This window comes from Anabrus simplex, chromosome X (genome assembly GCF_040414725.1).
Source record: "Anabrus simplex isolate iqAnaSimp1 chromosome X, ASM4041472v1, whole genome shotgun sequence".
Classification (NCBI taxonomy): Eukaryota; Metazoa; Arthropoda; class Insecta; order Orthoptera; family Tettigoniidae; genus Anabrus; species Anabrus simplex.
Window position 1 is genome coordinate 53,129,373 of NC_090279.1, and position 23,758 is coordinate 53,153,130.

The 23,758-nt window shown below is 40.1% G+C and overlaps 1 protein-coding gene across 1 annotated transcript; it reads right to left on the reverse strand.

Moving 5' to 3' along the window:
- Positions 1 to 1,115: 1,115 nt before the first annotated feature.
- On the reverse strand, positions 1,116 to 2,969 carry LOC137503120 (zinc finger protein ZFP2-like). Its single transcript, XM_068230580.1, has one exon. The coding sequence runs from the start codon at positions 2,925 to 2,927 to the stop codon at positions 1,794 to 1,796; it is 1,134 nt and encodes a 377-aa protein (XP_068086681.1). The 5' UTR covers positions 2,928 to 2,969; the 3' UTR covers positions 1,116 to 1,793.
- Positions 2,970 to 23,758: the final 20,789 nt, after the last annotated feature.

A 23,758-nucleotide genomic window follows, 5' to 3' on the forward strand; every position in this document is an offset into this window, starting at 1 on the left:
GGGGGACAACTATGATAAGGCTAGTTGCTTTACGTTGCACAGACACAGATAGGTCTAATGGCGAGGATGGGACAGGAAAGGCCTAGGAATGGGAAGGAAACAGCCATAGCCTTAATTAAGGTTCAGCCCCAGCATTTGCCTGGTGTGAAAATGGGAAACCACAGAAAACCATTTTCAGGGCTGCCGATTGTGGGGTTCGAACCTACTATCTCCCGAATACTGGATACTGGCCGCACTTATGTTTCAAATTATCCGAAATTCATTTGCCTTGGTGTGGTATGTTTTCATGTTCTGGCCTCAGGAGATTAGTAAAACAAGAACAGTAAGGATGCTTACCTCAAATAACTTGTACTTTTCCTTCAAACACGCAAACGAAGATAACAGATATGCGCATACAAATCAAAGTAAAGCAAAATGTCACAAACGTCAAAAACGTGGTCGTCCCACGTGGTCCAAGTTGTCAAACTCAAATCGACCAATAGCAATCGGGAGATGTTTCTACCAATAGGAGCTGCCGTATTCGTCACGTGGGCTTAGGGTGAGTGACGTGATGTACAACAGCGCGCCCACGCGGGTGGAGGGCAAAAGTATTCAGTCTGAGCCGGGCCCTCGGAACGGTAGGACCTATGCCGCTGTCAAACCCTTGCACGTGGTAGTGGTGGGGGTAAGGTTCAGTAGTTCGGGTTCACTGCTGTCTCAATCCTACATATATAGATTGAGACGGCGGTGGTTCGGTTATTGATGTTGGGGAGGAAGGGGCGTTAGCGTTGAAGGAGGGATTGGATATGGGTGGGGTATAGTAGTCATTACTGAATGAAAACAGCCCATTTGCGGGCTTTAATCTGAAAATGTAACAACCCGACAACATTATCGAGATCATTTTGCAGTTGCTCACAATCTTGTAACTTATTTATTACTCTGTACAGAATAACATCATCTGCGAAAAGCCTTATCTCAGATTCCACTTCCTTACACATATCATTGACATATATAAGAAAACATAAAGGTCCAATAACACTGCCTTGAGGAATTCCCCTCTTCATTGTTACAGGGCAGGATAAAGCTTCACCTACTCTAATTCTCTGAGTTCTATTTTCTAAAAACAGAGCCACCCATTCAGTCACTCTTTTATCTAGTCCAATTGCACTCATTTTTGCCAGTAGTCTCCCATGATCTACCCTATCAAATGCCTTAGACAGGTCAGTCGCGATACAGACCAATTGACCTCCTGAATCCAGGATATCTGTTACATCTTCCTGGAATCCTACAAGTTGTGCTTCAGTGGAATAAACTTTGCACCAGTATGGCTTCTCTTCTGTTTGTGTCTGCATATGAACAGTTAGATCAGACTGCCTTTCTTTGTGAATGATTTGCCACAGACATTGCAGCTATTTGGCTTCCCCCCTGTATGGGTCCACATATGATCAGTCAGACAGCCTTTCCTTGTGAATGATTTGCCCCAGACATTGCAACTGTATGGTTTCTCGCCTGTTTGGGTCCGCATATGTTCGGTTAGTTTACCTCTCTTTATGAATGATTTGCCACAGACATTACAGCTCTAAGGCGTCTCGCCTGTATGGTTCCGCATATGACCGGTTAGAAAGCCTTTCCTTGTAAATGATTTCCCACAGACAATGCAGCTCTACGGCTTCTTGCCTGCATGGCTCCGCAAATGACCGGTTAGACTGCCTTTGTGTATGAATGATTTGCTACAGACATTGCAGCTGTATGGCTTCTCGCCTGTATGGGTCCGCATATGATCGGTCAGATTGCCTTTCTTTGCGAATGATTTGTCACATCATTGCAATTGTTTGAGTCTCGCATGGATGGCTAGGCATATGATTGGTCAAACTACGTTTCCATGTGAATGATTTGCAACAGGCATTGCAGCTGTATGGCTTCTCGCCTGTATGGGCCCGCATATGTTTTGTTAGTTTTCCTCCCTCTATGAATGATTTGCCACAGACATTACAACTGTATGGCTTCTCGCCTGTATGGGTCCGCATATGAACGGTCAGATCGCCTTTCTTGGCGAATGATTTGTCACAGACATTGCAATTGTTTGGCTTCTCGCCTGTATGGCTAAGCATATGATCGGTCAGACCACCTTTACATGTGAATGATTTGCCACAGACATTGCAGCTGAATGGCTTTTCGCCTGTATGGGTCCGCATATGTTGGGTTAGTTTACCTCCCTGTATGAATGATTTGCCACAGACATTACACCTGTATGGCTTCTCGCCTGTATGGGTACGCATATGAACGGTCAGATCGCCTTTCTTGGCGAATGATTTGTCACAGACATTGCAATTGTTTGGCTTCTCGCCTGTATGGCTAAGCATATGATCGGTCAGACCACCTTTACATGTGAATGATTTGCCACAGACATTGCAGCTGAATGGCTTGTCGCCTGTATGGGTCCGCATATGTTGGGTTAGTTTACCTCCCTGTATGAATGATTTGCCACAGACATTACAGCTGTATGGCTTATCGCCTGTATGGGTCCGTATATGAACGGTCAGACTGTTTTTGTTTGTGAATGATTTGCCACAGCCATTGCATTTGTAAGGCTTCTCGCCTGTATGGGTCCGCATATGAAGCGTCAGACTGCCTTTCTGTATGAATGATTTGCCACAGACATTGCACATGAACGGCTTATCGCCTGTATGGGTCCGCATATGAACGGTCAGACTGTCTTTGCTTGTGAATGACTTGCTACAGACATTGCACCTGTATGGTTTCTCTCCTGTTTTTGTCAGCTTGTGATAAGATAAACTGCTTTCCTTGACAAATGATTTGCAACATACAGTGCAAAAGTGAGGCTTGTTGCCTGTATGAATACCCATATGACCTGCTAGTTTTTTCCACCTGAAGGATTTTCCACAGACATTGCAGCAGTATCGGTTCTCGCTCGTGTGAGACCGCATAACGTCCGGCCTTTTCCTGAAATTTTTATGAGATATTGAGCATTCGTTTATAATCCCACCTTTATGCAATCGCGTGTCCCCTGTCAGCATTTTCCTCTTTGTAAAGCATTTATCAGAAAATCCGCACACTTGGAGCGGGTGGATCCTGAGGTATTTCGACAAGCTGCTTCGGCTACATAACACCTTTCCGCAGTGATCGCACTTGAAGGGTCGATTTTCCTTGTGTCTCTTCAGATGTTGCAAGAGGTCCAACTTCCTAGCCAGGACTTCACTGCACACACTACAGCTAAAACTAGATGATCCGCCGTCCGGAGGTTGATGATCTCTATAGCTCACCTCGGGTCTCGATCTACAGTGACAAATTAAAACCATGTGACCAATAGTTCAACAGCCAAATCCACTACAACTCTCACACAGGGGATTTCCTACTGGACATTCCAATCACTGATATCCAGTGCAGAGGACTCGTTACTCAAAAACATTACATTCCTGAGAGTAAACATCATCTGAGGTTAAATTTCAAAAGCTCTCACTTGTTACGAGAATGTGTTGCTTCTTCTCTTAATCACGATATCACGCGCAAGAAACTTGTCACCGTTTAGAAATGTACGAGTTAATTTTGAAGAAAGCATGAGAAGTGGTCCAGCCTAAAAGGGTAAATACTCGTACAAGCTGTTTAATCCAGCACATATTGTTCTATCGAAATCTGTAGTCTGTTCTCCTACATAAAGAACGGCATATGCTTTGGAGTTTTGATCTTGTTGAAGCACTCTGCGCTTTGTTGCAGGCAAGTAATAATTTTTGTAAAGGACCTTGTTCTTGAGGTTGTTTGAGAGAATGTCTGTGTTGTAGATATTAATAAAGTTGAGAACGTTTGTCGACATTCAGCAAGATCTGTTGAAACATGGCTAATCTTTTAAGAATGTTATTTTGTCACACAAATATACATATTGTATTTGTGCATTGTTATATCACTATAGCATTTTATTATGTCACTGTGTCGCTTTTCCGAAATATGTATCTTTGATGTGCAATCAAACATAGCCAACCTATATATAGGACGGTAGGTTTGTACAAGGACGTTCATACTTACTACCATGTACTACATCAGCCTACGTCTTAATTCCTGTATTTAACACGGTAGCCACTAATCCTGATGGAATCCTGGCAAAGCTGAAATATAACAAGTATACGACGGCTATCTCCCTAGCATTGATACTGTCTTTTCTCCTCAAGACACTGCTGTTAAAGACATTATGAAGGCAATGCAGAATATGGCATTGGTGGTAGCGTTTTATTACAATGTTCTAATATTCTGATTTTGAAACCTAACGCAACCTATAATGCCCTTGATTATTCTTACACGTATTACTTTAACAATACGGATAGAAGGAGAATGAAAATCAAGGCTTGAGCCAAAATTCGACATGACAAGACGTTGAATTGCACCGTAGTGGATATTGCTGCTATGCAAAAGAAGGAATATTATTCTATTTATTTCAAATGATCACGGGCAACGTGATTATTTTTGGTGGATTCATAACATAGTTGGATAGCATCCAATTCTGTGCCTGTCTCCCCACCACAGAGTAGTTCTACATATTCTACGGTAGAAGGGCGGGAAATGCAAATTTCTTGGTTAAAGGTGAGATCCGCTTACAACTGCCACATGGGAAAATCGATCACGCAAGCTAAAATATATCGTAACATGATCTGGTACTTTCCAATTCATGCTGTATGAACTGAATTCACATGGCCCAGTCGAATGCATGACTGGCTCACAAGCAAAGTAATGGGAGGCTCGACCATACATTGTTACTGCACTCTTTGGAGAAAATAAGTGGACAAATGAAAGGGGGCATTGATTCCAGATATGACAGACTAAATCTCTAGATCATCAAACAAGATATTGATGTTGACACCACTAGACAACAGGGAGGAGAAAATACGATACTGGATTGTATGTCATGCGTTCTGTGGCATATCACACCAAGCAAAGGTGCAAAAGCCTGTAACACTTCTTCTTTACGCGAATACGTGATTCCTGTGACAAGTAATTTATCAGGTTCACAATTAGTTTTCAGTAAAATAATGTTTCATTTTGCATTGATAAATATTCTACACGAACCAGCTATATTGCTGTAACACGTGGCGCTTCCCAGGTGACGGATACGGGTTCCCCGCTGGCCTGGCGATGAACATGAGCAAAATATAAAAGCTCTCGCGTACCAAACATGTACAAAGTCTTTAATGGCAACTTTGGCGGAGATGGAGACGTTCACTAGGGACCAGATGGCGGAAGAGGTACACTAAATTTCTGGAAGATAATGCAGAAAAGAGGGTAGCGTTTCTTCTCTAGAGGAGGGGCTGCAAAAGGCATCTGTTCTCCATGTCCGCAGCTGCGTTACTACCTTCCGTCATGAGCCTTTAAATGCTTCAAGACAAGCCGGCCGTAAAATAATACCGTTACATCATTACAGTAATATGTCTCATGGTATCGGAGCCAAGGTTAGTGCAGCCCCTGGAAGGGACGCGCATTGCCAGTGCCCAGTCAGCATGAAAAGTATGCTAGGGTTACCGTCGCACGGGCTGTGACGGCTAACCATGCTAGTACCACCATTTTGTATCCCAGGAGTTGGTTTAATAATGAATAAGAAAATAGGGCAGCGGATAAGCTACTACGACCAGCATAGTGAAAGAATTATTGTCGCCAAGATAGACACCAAACCAATGCCCACCACAATAGTGCAGGTCTATATGCCTACTAGTTCAGCGGATGATGAAGAAATTGAAAGAATATATGAGGAGATAGAAGATTTAATACAAAATGTCAAAGGTGACGAGAATCTAATTGTGATGGGAGACTGGAACGCAGTGGTAGGCCAAGGAAGAGAAGGTAGCACAGTAGGAGAATTTGGATTGGGACAAAGGAACGAAAGAGGAAGTCGGCTGGTTGAATTCTGCACTGACCATAATTTAGTCCTCGCCAATACTTGGTTCAAACACCACAAACGACGGCTGTATACGTGGACGAGACCTGGAGACACTGGAAGGTATCAAATAGACTTCATTATGATTAGACAGAGATTCAGAAACCAGGTGTTGGATTGCAAAACTTTCCCAGGAGCAGACGTGGACTCTGACCACAACTTGTTGGTCATGAAATGCCATCTGAAGTTGAAGAAATTGAAGAAAGGAAAGAATGCAAAAAGATGGGATCTAGACAAGTTGAAAGAAAAGAGTGTGATGGATTGTTTCAAGGAACATGTTGCACAAGGACTAAATGAAAAGGCCGAAGGAAACACAGTAGAGGAAGAGTGGAGAGTCATAAAAAATGAAGTCAGTAAGGCTGCTGAAGAAATGTTAGGAAGGAAGAAAAGATCAACTAAGAATCAGTGGATAACTCAGGAGATACTAGACCTGATTGATGAACGACGAAAATACAAGAATGCTAGAAATGAAGTGGGCAGAAAAGAATACAGGCGATTAAAGAATGAAGTGGATAGAAAGTGCAAGGTAGCTAAGGAAGAATGGCTGAAGGAGAAGTGCAAGGATGTCGAAGGCTGTATGGTCCTGGGAAAGGTAGATGCTGCATACAGGAAAATCAAGGAAACCTTTGGAGAAAGGAAATATAGGTGCATGAATATTAAGAGCTCAGATGGAAAGCCACTTCTAGGGAAAGAAGACAAAGCAGAAAGATGGCAGGAGCATATCCAACAGTTGTATCAAGGTAACGATGTAGATAATTTCGTTCTGGAACATGAAGGGGCTGTTGATGCTGATGAAATGGGAGACCCAATTTTGAGGTCAGAGTTTGACAGAGCTATGAGTGACCTAAATAGGAACAAGACACCTGGAATTGATGATATTCCCTCTGAATTACTGACTGCCTTAGGAGAAACCGGCATGGTAAGGTTATTTCATTTAGTGTGCAAGATGTATGAGACAGGAGAAGTCCCATCCGATTTTCGGCAGAATGTTGTTATACCTATTCCCAAGAAAGCCGGTGCTGACAGGTGTGAAAACTACCGCACTATTAGTTTAGTATCTCATGCCTGCAAAATTTTAACACGTATTATTTACAGAAGAATGGAAAAACAAGTTGAAGCTGAGTTGGGGGAAGATCAATTTGGCTTCAGAAGAAATGTAGGAACACGTGAAGCAATCCTGACTTTACGTCTGATCTTAGAGGATCGAATCAAGAAGGACAAGCCCACGTACATGGCATTCGTAGATCTAGAAAAGGCATTCGATAATGTTGATTGGACCAGGCTATTTATGATTCTGAAGATGATAGGGATCAGATACCGAGAACGAAGAATTATGTACAACCTGTATAAAAATCAGTCTGCAGTGATAAGAATCGAGGGCTTTGAAAAAGAAGCAGCAATCAAGAAAGGAGTGAGGCAAGGCTGCAGTTTGTCCCCTCTCCTTTTCAATGTTTACATAGAACAGGCAGTAAAGGATATCAAAGAGAAATTTGGAAAGGGAATCACAGTCCAAGGAGAGGAAATCAAAACCTTGAGATTTGCGGATGATATTGTTATTTTATCTGAGACTGCAGAAGATCTCGAGAAGTTGCTGAATGGTATGGATGAAGTCTTAGGTAAGGAGTACAAGATGAAAATAAATAAGTCCAAAACAAAAGTAATGGAGTGCAGTCGAACGAAGGCAGGTGATGTAGGAAATATTTGATTAGGAAACGAAGTCTTAAAGGAAGTAGATGAATATTGTTACTTGGGTAGTAAAATAACCAACGATGGCAGAAGTAAGGAGGACATAAAATGCAGACTAGCACAGGCAAGGAAGAGCTTTCTTAAGAAAAGAAATCTGCTCACTTCAAACATTGATATCGGAATTAGAAAGATGTTTTTGAAGACTTTTGTGTGGAGCGTGGCATTGTATGGAAGTGAAACATGGACGATAACTAGCTCAGAAAGAAAGAGAATAGAAGCTTTTGAAATGTGGTGTTACAGAAGAATGCTGAAGGTGAGATGGATAGATCGAATCACGAATGAAGAGATACTGAATCGAATTGGTGAGAGGAGATCGATTTGGCTAAATTTGACGAGAAGAAGAGATAGAATGATAGGACACATCTTAAGACACCCAGGACTTGTTCAGTTGGTTTTTGAAGGAAGTGTAGGTGGCAAGAACGGTAGGGGTAGACCAAGGTATGAATATGACAAACAGATTAGAGCAGATGTAGGATGCAATAGTTACGTAGAAATGAAAAGGTTAGCACAGGATAGGGTGGCATGGAGGTCTGCATCAAACCAGTCTATGGACTGATGACTCAAACAACAACAATTGAATTATGCCTGGGTGAAGCAGCGAATAAGCCACTGCGCTTGAGAGAAGGCTTGTACGCATCTGAGAGGTGCGGAAAAAAAGATGGAATAGAGAAAAGACATGTGAAAAGAGGTGTGGTTACTAACTGGTGTACAACAGAAACCGAAGAACAGCTCATGGTGTTGATATTGTCATATCATCTAAATTTGACGGTTCAGTCTCCGAGGTGCAAAAGTTTGACAATCGCTTGATGTAACTCGTCCGCATTGGGGAGAGAAGGAAATTCCAATTTTTCAGCGCGACGCTCCACAAACTGACGTGCGCATGAAAACCAAAGATGCGTTCTGGGCACTGCCTGACAAGAAGACCGCTGCCGCTGATCTGAATGGACGTGTCGGGCCGAGGAAAGAAGAAAAAACAGTCCATGGCGTTCATGGACATGGAGAAAAGAACGACGATGCCCAACAAATTCGCGATTATGCAGAAACTGATCATCGCAAACACACGGTTCAAAAAGAGTGATATTCATCTACTCTGTACTACAGTGGCTCCCATCCAATTCGCATTGACTACATCCTTGTGAGGGGGTGAAATCTCGAAGATGTTCTAGAGATAACAGTTGCCCCTTATTAAATCCTTGCGATGCAACAACGACCAGTCATCTAAGCTGTGGATAAAGTCACCAAGAGCCCAATACTTCACAGGAAGTAGACAAATTGGGATCAAATGGTTGCTCCTGAAGAAGGAGACTAACGTCATTGCAAAAGTTACTGAGTCACAAATCACCATAGTTGAAGTGAGCCGGACTAAACTGAAAGACGCCTTTCGCTCTATTCCTGGAACAATTAAGTCAGGGCGACGACAACGAAGGATTAAACATGACATATGGCCAAGGAATGAAGATGTTAAATATGCAGTACGGTTGAAGAAGTAGCTGTACCACGAGTTTCTTGCTCGTTGGAATGCCTACAAGGCAGCCACTCGTAAAATGAAGGAGGTATTTGCCGTAACAAAATCAAACCGGTAGGCAGGTCTATATGTGAAAAATGACATGCGCGAATTCGAGCGGAATTTTTAACGGCTAGTCAATCGAGCCATCGCAAAACGTCAGAAGTCCAACGTTTTTACGGCATCAATGAGGAAACAGACGATTTGCTACTGGACAGGCGGGAAGCGCGAGTACACTGGTGGAACTATTTTGACAACATCTCAATCATGGAATTTCCGTATCTACCAATCCTAATCACCTCCGCTGTTGAAGGTCCAACGTAGGAAAATGACGTCACTAAAGTCCAGACTATGCTGAAGGAAATGAAACCAGGGGAAACCATCTGCCTCGATTATCTTCCAGCAGAGTTTCGTTTCTCTCAATGGGGGGATGCAGCAGTGTGGCTAAAGCAAGCTTTTCAACCATATCATCAAAGAAGGTAAAAAACAAACAGACTTGCGACGGAGTATCAATTCAGAAATAAGGGAAGCCCTGCCGATTTTTCTAATCACGGCCCGAACATACTTCTGAGCCTCGCAATGAGAGACTTAGAACAAATCTTCGACAAAAGGATTAGCGATTTAGACAAACATACAACAAGCCAAGCTGGATTTGTGTAAAATTGTGGCGCAATAAGAGAAACCCCATGCTGCCGGACTATTACTTGAGAAACACTGTGAAAAGAATAAGAGGCTTCATCACAAATTTCTGGACCCTTAGAAGCCCTTCCATCGGGTACTTCATGACCTAATCAGTCAGCCCTACAAGTACATGGAATTCCAGAGCACCTTGCTGAGAGGGTATAATTGCTCTACAAAGAACAAATGAGTTGTGTTCAAGCTGCCGCAGGAGCGTCTGATGACTTCCGCATAACGGTAGGAGTCCATCAAGGCTTATCACCACTGCAGCTCATTCTTGTGATGGACACAATTACCACAAACCTGCGCAGTCCAATACCATGGACACTTCTCTAAGCAAATGATATCATTTGGCTGAAGAGAATAAGCTAGACCTGCAGCGTCAAACAGAAGACCGGAACAATCGACTAGCGCAATAAGCCCCGCGCCTCAACAAGAACAAGACAGAATACATTGCATTACATCGTCGAGAAGTTGGAACCATGCATGTTGACGTTGAAGATATAGCACGAGTAGAGATATTTAAGTATATTGGCTCCACAATCTATTATTATGGCCGACTTACTGATGAAGTCAACTTAAGGATATACAAAGCCTGACTGAAGTGGAGAATGACAACAGGCGCCCTTCCGAAATTTGGACGAAGGGCCATCTCTAAACTAAGTTCTACCGAACTGATATCTGTCCTATCGATATCCATCCTGTCGTTTTCTACGGCAACGACTGCTGACCAGCTCTAGAGTTAGAACGCCAACTAAGCATCATGGATACGAAGTTGCTTAGGTGGAAGGCTGGCATAATTAGACTAGATCACATTTCAAATGATGTTATTAGAAAACGTTTTGGCATTGCACCGATCCAGAAGAAAATTGGGGATAGGCGTGCGCTGGTTTGGGCATGTGTTGCGTGTAGAGGACGATACATTGGGAAAGTCAGACTATTACACAGAAAATCGGTGAAAAGAGGCGCTAGGTACGAACCAGACAGCACAGACTGATAAAGTGCACAACGGCCTGAAAGTTGGAAGACTACATGCAGACATGGCCCGAGACCGAACTAACTGGAGTCAATGAACCACAACAGCGGACCCTGCCACCAGATGCAGACTGATGAATATTCTGTTACAAAAATGAAATGCAATGGATATATTACACATCCTAACATTCAAATTAGTTTATTGTATGTTCAAATTTTCTCCCCTAATGCCTATGTCCGATATCTATAAAAACTTATTTTCACAAAATAGTGTTTGAATGGCTGAACGCTTCTGGATTTCGTGTTTATGTGACTCCTATAAATGCATTGTGAAGAAAAACTTATAACTCCAAAAAATAAAAAAATTGGGTATATCTGTGATAAATGGGAAGGACAGTTTGAATATCCGGTGAAATTCTATGAGTACCTACAGGAGGGGAGTCCGTCAGTGTATTCTAGCCTGAATAGAATTTTGCAATTCATATGTCTGCTTACATACGTCATAGACAGCAGACGATCATATTAATCAGTTTGTTATTTTCACTCCGATCACGCCTATAAATATGAAGACCATGGAGGAGTGGCACAAAGTGGTCAGCTCAGGGCCATGTGACACTCAACGCCCTAAGCCTGGAAGGAAGCCACATAACTAAGTGGTTAGTTCAGGACCATGTGTCTCTACACAAACGGAAGTAAGCCTCATCACTATTTAGCTCAGGGCGATGTGTCTGTCCACAAATGGAAGGTTATCTCATCACTAATTGGTAACTTCAGAAAAACGTGTATTTCCACAAGTCAGCAATTAGGAAATTTTATGAATCTTAAAATCTTTTCTTATGTAATTCAATACCCAACTGCCATGGCAAATAGTTTAGACATTTTCAAGGAAGTCATTTAAGTTGCGGCATGATATTTGTAGACTGCTGAAATGAGAGTGAGGAAACAATAGCGCCTGAGGTGAGATATAAAACAAAGTGGAAAGTAGCCGATAAGATCCGGTCGACTGAATCCTTCAGAAGCATCTAAAATCTATGATGTAAAATGGACTAAGCTACGTAAACAATGGACTGTCCTCTGACATATATGCCAAGAAAAAAGAAGACACATAAAATGCATGACGCTTTGCTGGTCTCTGCACAAAATATGTTTAGAAAGTAGAAAGCTAATTTAGACTCCATCAAAAATAGAAATATAATTTTGTGTGTGAAAAGGATTCATAAGCAACATTTTTACTGGTGGTCATAATACAAGATTGTTCTCTACCGTAGCCTACTGTGTCCCGTTACACATGAGTGACAAAGAAACAGAGAGTGTGAGCTGGTACTTGGTAGTTCTGAGGACCGACATGAATATTTCTTGCCACTAGTTGTGAAAGTACAGTAGGAACAAGTCAGTGCATCACATAAGAGCCGAGAAGACTCTAACCACTCACAAAATCAAATAAACAATTCAGAATTCATAGTTTCCATCACAAATCTGGTTTGAAGTCAAACCTTAGGCTATGACTAGCCATCGCATGACCTGCTGATACAAGGGCTTGGTTAAGAGCACCAATCCGAGACTATACAATCATTTCCCACGGATTATCAAAGATCACTTCACACGGTAACCAAGAAAGGTGTGACAGCAAAAAATTAATTAGCAATGTCACAACTACAGTTCAAAAACACTACTGCATTAAATGTTTTAAAACAGGACATACACTTGTGGTACTTTGTAAGGTCAGTGACAATAATTACAATTTTGAAAGAATATTATATCACTATGTTATTTACCTATTCTTCTTCTTCTTCTTTTTATTATTATTATTAGCATAGGGCAAAATTTAGATACATATATACAAATCTATAGTATTTACAAATATACACAGACAAGAAACATGTTTTATAGCAGAATGTCCAGTTGAGTGATCGACTGTATAGCTTCCTCTGTTGGTTCCAAAAATTCACTCGGGCTACCTGTGTAGGAACGTCGTGTACATTCACTTACAATATGGGGATCATCTGCCGAGATGCACCACAGTCGCACTCTGGTGATGAGATATATTTCCAGTTATAAAGGGCATCCCTGCATCGTCCATGATTTGTTCTTACCCAACTGAGAGTGGTCCAAATCTTACGCGGTAGATGATGTTCACCAGAAAAGATGTTGTGTAAGGAACTGTCTGTGGCAACTTTCCAGGGACTTCTCCATTCTTCTAAAGGGCGAAAATTCCCATCAGCCAATGTGCCAGCATCATGCAAAGATGGATGTCGTGACTCCAACCTCGTTACCTTGAGAACAGGAATATCATCCAAAAGAGGCAGTTGAGGGTTCATTTCTATCTTCTCGGATGGGAGCATTTTATCTTTTAAAAACAGGTGGTATTATACCTGACAGAATTGGGAGCCAATAAATGGATGTAGGCTGGATAGTACCAGATATTAACCGGAAGCTAACATTCAGTTGAGTATCAATTAGTCTTGTATATGGGCTATCCAGCCAAACTGGTGCACAGTACTCACCACACGAGAATACCAGTCCCAAAGCAGATCATAAAGTCTCTGCTGATGAACCCCAACTTGAGCCATACAATTTCTGAAGAATAATATTACGTGTTTTGAGCATTTTTGACAGATTCATAAGATGTTGTTTGTAAGATAGTGTGCGATCAAGTGTAATCCACAAATATTTGGGATAGCTGCTATGCCGAAGTTCTTGGTGACAAAAACATATGTGAGGTTTAATGCCAGCTTGGCGATTATTCAGGTGAAAACATGACACTTCTGTTTTGTTAGAGTTAGGACACAGTTGCCATTTCTTGAAGTACGTTTCAAGTGAAATCAGGTCTCTTTGTAGCACTTCTTCTGTCACACTAAGGTATCGATTTTGAGTGGCTAGTGTTATGATATCAGCATAACAAAATGTTTGCGATGATGTTTCTGGGAGATCGGATATAAAAATTGAACAGTAGGGGAGACAGTACTGATCCTTGATGTAATCCATTTATGAGCTTCCTTTCTCTACTCATACTATTTCCCATACACACTCGAAATTTTCTGTCATTGAGCATATTGCTTATAACCTGCACGATGGTCCTACGGGGTGCAATTCGGAGAAGCTTGTAAAGTAATCCTTCCCTCCAGACTGCGTCAAATGCTGCTGTAAGATCAATGAATACAGCTGAGGTCTTGAGTTGTTTCTGGAAACCTGCTTCCATGTGGAATGTCAGTGAAAGCACTTGATCGCAGCAGCTGCGATTTGGCCTGAATCCAGCTTGATCAACTGTAATATGCTGAAAAATAGTTGCGCTGATTCTGTTTTGGAATAGCCTCTCAAAAAAGAAGGGCAACTGTTCTATAACTGCTTGGGTCATTGGCAGGCTTACCTGGTTTCAAGATGGAAATCACTTTCGTTCGTTTGAATTCTGCTGGGAGTTGTCTGTTCTGTAGAAGGTCGGTAAAAAACCTTAACAGCCAACTTGTTGCATTCTTCCCTAAATGAATGCGAAATTCTGGATGAATGTCATCAAAATCTGGAGCTGTACTTGGTATAACGTCTTTGAGAGCAGCATTGATGTCTTGCACCGTAAGCGGTTGTGAATACCTTGATGTGCGTGGTGTTCTTGATTCCAGAGTTTGGAGCTGGCGCCGTATGTATTTGGTATGTTTCTTATCTGATGGAGTTTGGGAAGTTGTGACGATGTGAGATGCTACTTCATCCGGAGTAACTCCAGGCTGTTGCTTCACCAAAGGTGTCCTTCATCCAAGTTTTCTGCGGTGCCCCGAAGAACTTCTACTGGAATGAGTTATGTCGATATTCTCCAGTGTCTCAATCCACCGTTCTGTCCGGGTAGTATCCATGCTGGAAAGAAGTTCATCAGCTATGTCTTCATCACCAGTATGCAGATATTCGTTATAGAGTGCATCAGTCTCTACATTCCAACCAGGGATGTATTCTTTTCTATGGCATACTCTTCTTAGCCGCCATCATAACTGCACCTACGAAACGCTTGTAATTGTGCTTGGGAGCAATCCACCGAACATATTTATCCAGTTCAGTGGTGAATGTTGACCAATTTGCTTTTCTGAAGTTCCTCCGAGCATGTGGTATTGACCGTACAACAGGAATTTTGATGCCAATGTCCACTACAATGGGGCCATGTTGACTGTGGGGAAAATGTCATAACACTTTACGACTGGTATGTAAGGGCTGTCCTGCATCATTGCAGCTAACAAATCACAAATCAGGATTGAAATCCCTATTTCATGCAGCTGAATGGAAAGTACCAAGATCTTTTGGGTCAAAAATCAGATGGAGATTGTTCATTTCTGACTATTCTACGAGTTTCTTTACACATTCATTGTCATTCGAGTACTTCCATAGTTCGTGATGGCTGTTGAAGTCGCCTATATAAACTGCAGGGTGTTGAGCAGTAGGTAGAATGGTACTTGGCCACTGTGCGTTTGGGGGTTTATAAATGTTAAAAATAGTAACATGTGCCACTCACACAGCAACACAATGGATGTCTTCGTCTTCGTTTTGAAAGAGCAGTGAGGCATCTTGGATATTACTATGAACATAAGTAGCTATACCATGTGCACTGTGATATGTTGCACCAAGAGCTGTGAAACCATTAATGCGGCCTCTTTTCCGAAACTCTTCTTCATTGGCTGTATGGATTTCATGTATACCCACAACATCTATATTATTATTCAGATAACCTTGGATAGGTAGTCACATTTTGCTCTGCTGATGCTTTCTACGTTAAGATGGAAGACATGGATGAAAGGTCCGATGTTTCTTGTCTGGTAGCTCTGAGAAGAGCCATTTCCATGAAATACTTCTGCCATTGCTGGAGGATCTTTAAAAAGATAGGTCCAGCAGCCACAGTTATTGCTTTCTTAGCACCACCCGGGGGTCACGTATAGGGCACTTTGAGGGTAAACCTACAGACGTGAAGCAATAATGTACCGCCTATTTATCTACTTTTATGAGATAATAAATTCACTTACTTGAAGAATTCTGAATTTTTTAGGCAACCTGCACAAATTTAAAACTCCACTTGTACCTTTCCATTTTATTAGTTAATACTAATTGTGTAAGTATGTTTGCAATCAACACACTAGAAGCACCTGACTGACAATGAACACTAAAATGAATCAGAAAGTGTGACCACATCACTGGAATGAACACAAATTCAATAGCACAATTTTTTTACGCTTACAACAATGCCCAAGTTTTATTTGAAAACTATGATACTGAAGATGTAGCATAACTGACCTCAAAGTTTCATTTCTACAACATATTATCTGCTTTGGCATCCACAATGGAGGAATCTGACTTAACACACAAGAGAACAGAAATGACCAGAAAAAAGGAATCTAACCAAATAATTTCAAAATGACATTCTTCGAGTCATCACATTATTGAACTCAGCCATCATTATATTGATTAATGAAACTGATTATGTTAGTTTTAAATATTTATTGTTTACAATGTACATAAAACTTAACAATTTCGAATTTGTAGATTTAATTTTTAATCTACAAATATCGCTTTTTTCTGTGTGTCACTGTTGGCATGAACGTATAAAAATATTACTCAGAATATCTGGAAGCAACAGCTTCAGATAGCATTTCAGATGATACGAATGTGATGAACAAATGATGCAGAGAAAGTGAAAGAAAGAACACTTTTTCATGGTTGCTTAAAGGTATTGTAAACAAATACACTTCAAAAATATCTAGCTTTACCAGAGATTCTTTTTGTAGATATATATTGAATAAAACTACGAGTACATGATGAAACATTAAAAATGATCTTAATGTTCCTGAATAATTTAGATAATTTTAACCAATAGAATTTTCACATATTAGTGTTTAAATATAACCTTGTAGAGACAGGATTGAACTGATGACAATGGCCACTTTTGGAGATAAACCAACAACTACTGAACACAACTGTGAATAGGTACAACATATTCCATATTGTATAGGACTTGTAGTACACGTACTTTGTTTCTTCTTTGAAGTATGGCAACAGCTGATCATCAGTTTGTTCCTCTATGAATATTTCCTCCTTAGTATCTTCGGTAGGCTGTCAGTAAGAAATAAGAAAAGTAGAATAAAGAAGTAAGGAAATAAAAATATATAGGCCTAAAATAGAAACAGCTGAGAAAATAAATTTCATAGTGGCACAAGAAGACTATAATTAATTTATCTCCCATTTAAAAAATATATAATGGAAAGGAACAATCAAATGAAAATCCCATTAAATGCAAGAGAGGTGTCTACCTTGGTGGCAAATGGTACACAAAAATACATTATCATCAAGCACTAAATTTTAAAAGAACAGAGAAGAAGACAATTTCCTAAAAACAGTATTATACAATTTTTGCTATTTTTTCTATTAAGCACACAGCTCATCCTTAATAAATGTAAAGAATTTACAAACTCTTACTCATAATATTTTCTGTTTTACAAACATAATCAATACACATACCACTTGTGCAACTACTTCAAATAATACTGTACAAATTCTATTAGGTTAAAATTTACATTCATTTACTTATTTGTTTTATTTTTTTACCCTTTTTGGAACCTAACTTGCACAATGACCTGCTGTGTTTTAACCTGAGTCCCTTTTGCCACTGCTTTTCAAACAATTGATGAGATATAAGAACATGAAAAGGAACACACTGTTGGACAGCAGTAGACACAGTAGCATAGAAAGGGGGCAACATTGCAAATTTGTAAATTTAAAATCACCTACATATTTGTGAATATTCAGCAGAGCATATGTACACATATGTGTGTGTGAACATGTACAATTTTAGGAAAATAAATAATAGTAAGCAGTATCTCCAAATCAATGCCCAATACCATTCCTTGCTTCTGTATCTCTTTCTGTTGATCCCTAATTCCACAATGACTAGCCATTTTCTTCATCCTCTTATATTCATATTCCCCTGTTCCCAACTTCCTACATATGACTTGACTTGTCACCTCTTTGATCATTTCCATGTTCCTATATACTTTCTTTCCAAAACACTTCACTGTAATATCAAATAATCCCAAAGTACTCCCACCACTTTCCCAACAAGTGGACAATGCTTATATCATAAGCATAGAAATATCCATCATCCCCCTCTGTACATCACATTAAGACCAAAAGCATTAATCAGTTAATGTCCCAATCAATGAATCAATCAAACCACAGCAATTAGTGCTGTTGGTTGTTTAAATAGAAAAAAGATTGTGGAAATATATGAAACAAATTATTTCAATCACTAAATCATCTTCCTATAAGTGAACATTTGCCAAAATTTGTCCCCTTGAATTCAAACTTATCTTCATGTTGCGACCTTTCCTAGACTTAAAGAACATGATTTAAATGTATTCATCAACTAATGTCATTCCAAGCCATCTCTCCAATGACATCTCAGAATATACTGCTTAATCAAAAACTTGTCTCCTTTCTCCAAGTCTCCCCAGCTGAAATTTTGCAACATCTCTGTAACACAACTCTTTTGTTAGAAATCACCCGCAAGAAATGGAGCTATTTCTGTGGATCATTTCCTGTTCTCTACTCAAGTAATACTGGTGATGGTCTCCTACTCTCATTGTGGCTTTGCTGGAGATTTATATGCCCTCTCCTTTACAACCCCTAAAAAACCTCATAATCATATTAAGAGACCTGTAAATTTTATTTTCAATATGTTTAAATGATTACCATAATGAAGCTATATCCATATTATGAATAGCTAGGTACTTACAGAGATCCCCATGAAGAAATTTCACCCATCAATACAATAATAAAACCGGAGAGGACTCTTTCTATTTGTGAAACAAAGAAACTGACTTTTCACCACGTTTACAAGTATAGGATGGCCCGATGTCCATCTTACAATATTGTCAAGGTCTTTTTCAGTTACTCATAATCCTGAAACTTACTTATTACAAAGAGCCTCATCACTTATTTCAGTTCATTATTCATATTGTTTTTATATATCAGAGAATAAAGATCTCATAATACTACCCTGTGGGACCCAATCCCATAATTGTTACAGGATCAAATAAAGCTTCACCTACTCTTATGCTCTGCGTTCTATTTTGTAGAAATACACCAGACGTGGCCAAATTTTAATGGTAAAAGGTATATTTCTACCTTCATATAAACTATCGACCTTTATAGCCTAATCCTTGAACTTGTTTGGAGGCAAAGTTTCCACTTGGGATATCCTGGTTCACACTATTGTATTTTTTCATACAGTGGCTACAGTGAGAACCACAATGTAATTTCATTATTCACATGGTTTTGTGTCATTTTTGTTAGTGAGCATGTTCTGTTGTTTATCTTTATTATCTACATATTTTTGCTGTTTGGAAGTAAATAATGTGACCTATTGTTAAGACTGTGCATTCCGTAAATTACATGTATTATTGATACTATTCAGGAGTTCAGTTGAATTTCTTAAGAGTGGTTCTAGAGAACTGTCAAATTTTGAGGTTAAGGGAAGACGAAGAGACCTTTTGCCAATAAAGGCACTGTCAGAGAGCTACTTCTTGAGAAACGTCATTCACAACAAGAAATAGATTCTAGATTGCAAATACCACAGCAATCTGTAAGTAGAATTTTAAAATGTGAATAAAACGGGAAGACAAAATGTGATGATGATGATGATGATTGTTGTTTTAACGGGCCTAACAACGAAGGTCATCGGCCCAAGACAAAATGTCAACAACGTGTTGGAAACTGTGGGCAAAAGAAGAAACCAACCCCAAGGAGGAAGCAAAACTGATTAATTTGTCAGTAAACAACCGCAAGGTTACTAGTTTGGATTTACGTAAGAAATTAGAAGAGTATGGGTCATTTGTATTAGCCAGGACTCTGAGGCGAGAGCTGTTTAATGCTGGAATGAAAGCAAGATGACCTCAAGGCAAAGCGAAGTTTACTCCTGCTATGGCTGCAAAGAGGTTCCAGTGTGCCAAGACTCTCCAGAATTGGTCATCTGATGAATGGAAACAGGCAAGTCCATGACAATTACTGTAATTCCTAAATTATCATTCATTATTCCATTATAACCCAATCTAAGTTATGTAACCGTACAGCACAGTAAATGTATGAAATTCTTCTTTTAAACCTTACAGCTTATTGCATTTAATGCTAGGCTTATTTGTTTTATTTATTTCAAGTTCGCTTTAGTGACGAATTGGTATTTCCTGTCGAAGAAGAGACAAGTCAATATGTCAGAAGATAAGGAGAAGCATTCCATCCAGATTGAGTGAGGCATCCACCTTCAGTGATGGTCTGGAGTGTGTTTTCTTGGTATGGCCGTGGACGGTTATATATTGTAGAAGGAACTATCAGACGTGAACAGTATAGTATTAAGAACCCGTTTGGTAGCTCAGGTGCAAGTGTAGTTTGGCCAAAGTGAATTTATTTTTATGCAAGATGGGCCTCCTTGCCACAAAGCCTAGAAACAGTCCAGACATGAACCCCATAGAATATCCTTAGCCGATAGCAAAGAAAAGTCCAAAGATAAATAACGACAAAAATTGGCTTGATTGAGAAGCTCGGTCAGATGTGGTGTCATGATGACGATTTAAAGAGTCAGTGTAAAATACTGTTTGAGGGTATGCCCAGTCTAATCAAGTCACTCATGAAAGCTAAGGGGGTGCATACCAAGTACTAATGTCATGAACTTAAAAATTGGTAATATCTCATGTGTTCAATTCTCAAATTTTTAATGTTTAATAATTTGGCCATATCTTTATAGTCACCCATTTAGCCATTGTTTTATCTATCCCAAACGCACTAATTTTTTGTCAGTAGTTTCCCGAGATCTACCCTAAGAAAATCCTTAGATATGTCAATCGTGATACATCTGACTTCCTGAATCTAATATATCTGCTATATCCTGCTGGAATCCACAAGATGAGTTTCAGTGGAATAATATTTCCTAAACCTGAACTACCTTCTATCGAGCCAGTTGGTAATTTCTTAAATGTTTATAAGATAATTGGAAAGAATGCATTCCAAGAGCTTGCATGCAACACAAGTCAAGACGACTATTGTGTAATTACTAGCTTTAAGTTTAGCACATTTTCTCTATACACAGAGTGCTACTGTACTAAGTATTCATTCACCTGGTATAGCTGTTTCATACATACTCTAATCAATATCTCAAAGAACTGACTTTCGTATATGTCCAGAAATTTTACCCATCTCAGCAGCATTTCTAGTTTAAAATTTTTGTATATTACCTTCAATGTTCCTTATAGTGGATATTGTAATGTAATTTCAAAGGATTAGGTGAAATTGTCAACTGCGTCAGGTACTGCAAAAGGACATGATCATACCATTGGCGACATATCCAATGCATCACGAGTGACGGCTGCGATGCCCATTGACTAATGAAGTATACACATTCCCATGTTGTGTAATTGCTACTTCATACCTTTCTAAATCTGTCAACATTCAACACCGTGCACAGCAACAAGCCGTAGTAACACGGCTGAAAGTAATTCCAGTATCAAGGAAGACAATGTACACTGCCGGCTGGTGCTCTCAGTGCTTTTCAATTAGCATTCTGGCAGTGAAAATTGCATGAGTTGTTCCAACACCCTTAATGAAGATGCATTGGATAGCAATAATGCCGGCGATTTCACCCAGTCAATAATGAAGGCTACTCTAAAAGTTCTTCTCAAGTACAATTGGGTGCAATTTGGATGGTAATTTGCACATTCTGCTGAATCGTCATTTTGCTCAAAAATAGGCACAAGGATGTTTACAGCCCAATGACTGGGAACAGAGCCAGAGTCAACTCTGGCACTGAATAAGCTTGTCAGCCAGTTGATAATGAGTTCTTTAAACTGCCTCATCTTCCAGAAGTTTGCTGGATGGTCATCCGGTCCTGGCGCTTTTTGGTCCTTCAAACTCCTAATGGCACTCCCCACTTCCTTTGATGTGATGCATAAGATGGGACTTACCATCAGGAATAGGGTGATGTGGTAATTCAATGCAGGAAATATCTACAAATGTTGTTGCCAATGATTGAGGATTTATTGTTTGTCCTCTAATCACTGGTCATCTTTGTCTCTAATGCAGACAGTGTGCTCAATACTTGTGTCAATTTTCATCAGATGGAAAACAGTTCTCTTCTTCTTCCCTTGAGCTCAGTGGTGTACAGAGTTTATCAGGACTACACCGACAAAAATTCAAGGATGCTCTTCGTATTATGTTAAGAATAATGGTTCAATCAGACTGGCGGGAAAAATTATATTTTTGGGAAAATGAGGTTAAATTGTTACTTCCTGGTGCGCGATTGAAATTGAAGAGCTGCTGCCGCCTTTCAGGGAAGACAGGGTTAAGGAGGTGTTGTGGAGTGTATGAGCAGACAGATAATGCTTCCTCATACAACTTCGAAAGGATTATCTCTAACAGGCAATATCCACAGTCCATTTATCTAATAGCCGTAACTGCACACACAGTTAAAGAACACACTGTATTTAAGACAAACATGTTAGTCAAGGAAAGCATCAGATTGTTTCTCCTCTCGTCTGTTTGACGCAGTAATATTCTATAATAATTAACATGCTCGAAGATTGTGTATTCCTTCCCTCATAATGTTGTAAACTCAATGAAATACTGAATGAAGGTATCAACACGCCGAATGATTTGATTACAGTGTATGTTCAATAAGGCCCCCTCCTACTTTGGTGTATAGTTCAGTATGGCGTAGTAGTGAGTGACTATGGACTATGTCCAGGATGTGTAGTGTGTGGCGAACGGTTTGGAAAGCGGCCTGTATTCTTGTTACAAGATGTCTTCTCTTTCTATAGGGTTCACATAGTAGTCAATTCGTGTAGAACAAGCTGTACAGTGCCTACCGGAGTGTGGAAGCGACTATGCGAAAAGAACGAGAAACTTGTGCATTCGCATCGAGAATTACCTATTTCTCCAAATTTCACTTCCCCTCCATTCTCTTTTCTGACGCACAGCGGCTGACTCTCTGACATAGCAAATAGAGCAAGTTCATCAATCTGAACTGCATGACCGGAAGTAACAAGGTCACTTTAATTTCCTCAAAAGGAAACATTTCCCCGAGAATCTGACTGCACCATCATTCTCAACATACCACGAAGAGCATCCCTGATTTCTCTGTCAGTATAGTTCTGATACACCTTGTACACAGGTCATTACAGTGAGTGCGTCTCGATTGAGATTGATATACAGTATGTCTTCGTCTTATCCTACAACTCTTCTTGGACTGCAATCATCCATAGGAATGTTAGATATTCAATACAAGAGGAACTAGGTTATATCATACCCAAGTTTACTGTGACGGTTGCAGAGAAAGATCTGTAGAATGTGTCTACATGTTGTCAAATGCATTAAGATCAACAAGAGGAAAATTTATGTTGTTGCTACGGTCACTTTCTAGTCTTTAAGCTTCCACCACTTGATGTTCTCGAGGGCATAGAGGTCCTTAAATCCGCTATGCCTACCTTATGCAGAGGTGGAATACAGTCAGATGATATGACATTCACATCCTTTCTTCATCGTAGATCACGGTGCTGAACAACGATAAGGTCAATTTGCTTGCTGCAGTCACCACAAGTGAAACCTCAAAATATGAGCTCCATCATCATATGAGGTACCGAAAGTATTACCACCATGGCAGCTATAAAAATTCTTAGTGTCCATCATGCGCATTAAGGTCATCACAGAGAAGTGGAAACTCATCTTCAGGATACGCTGCAACATGACCTCGTAGTTCCTGCCAATGCTCTTCCTTATCCAGGTCATCACAGCCAGATTGTGACATAGAAAACACAAGTTCGAGAGGATGCAACATTGAATGTAATTCACATAAGGCTGTCGGAATAGCACTGAACCTCAGCAACTCAATCATGCATGCTTGCGCACACAATGAAATCAACACCATTCCTGCT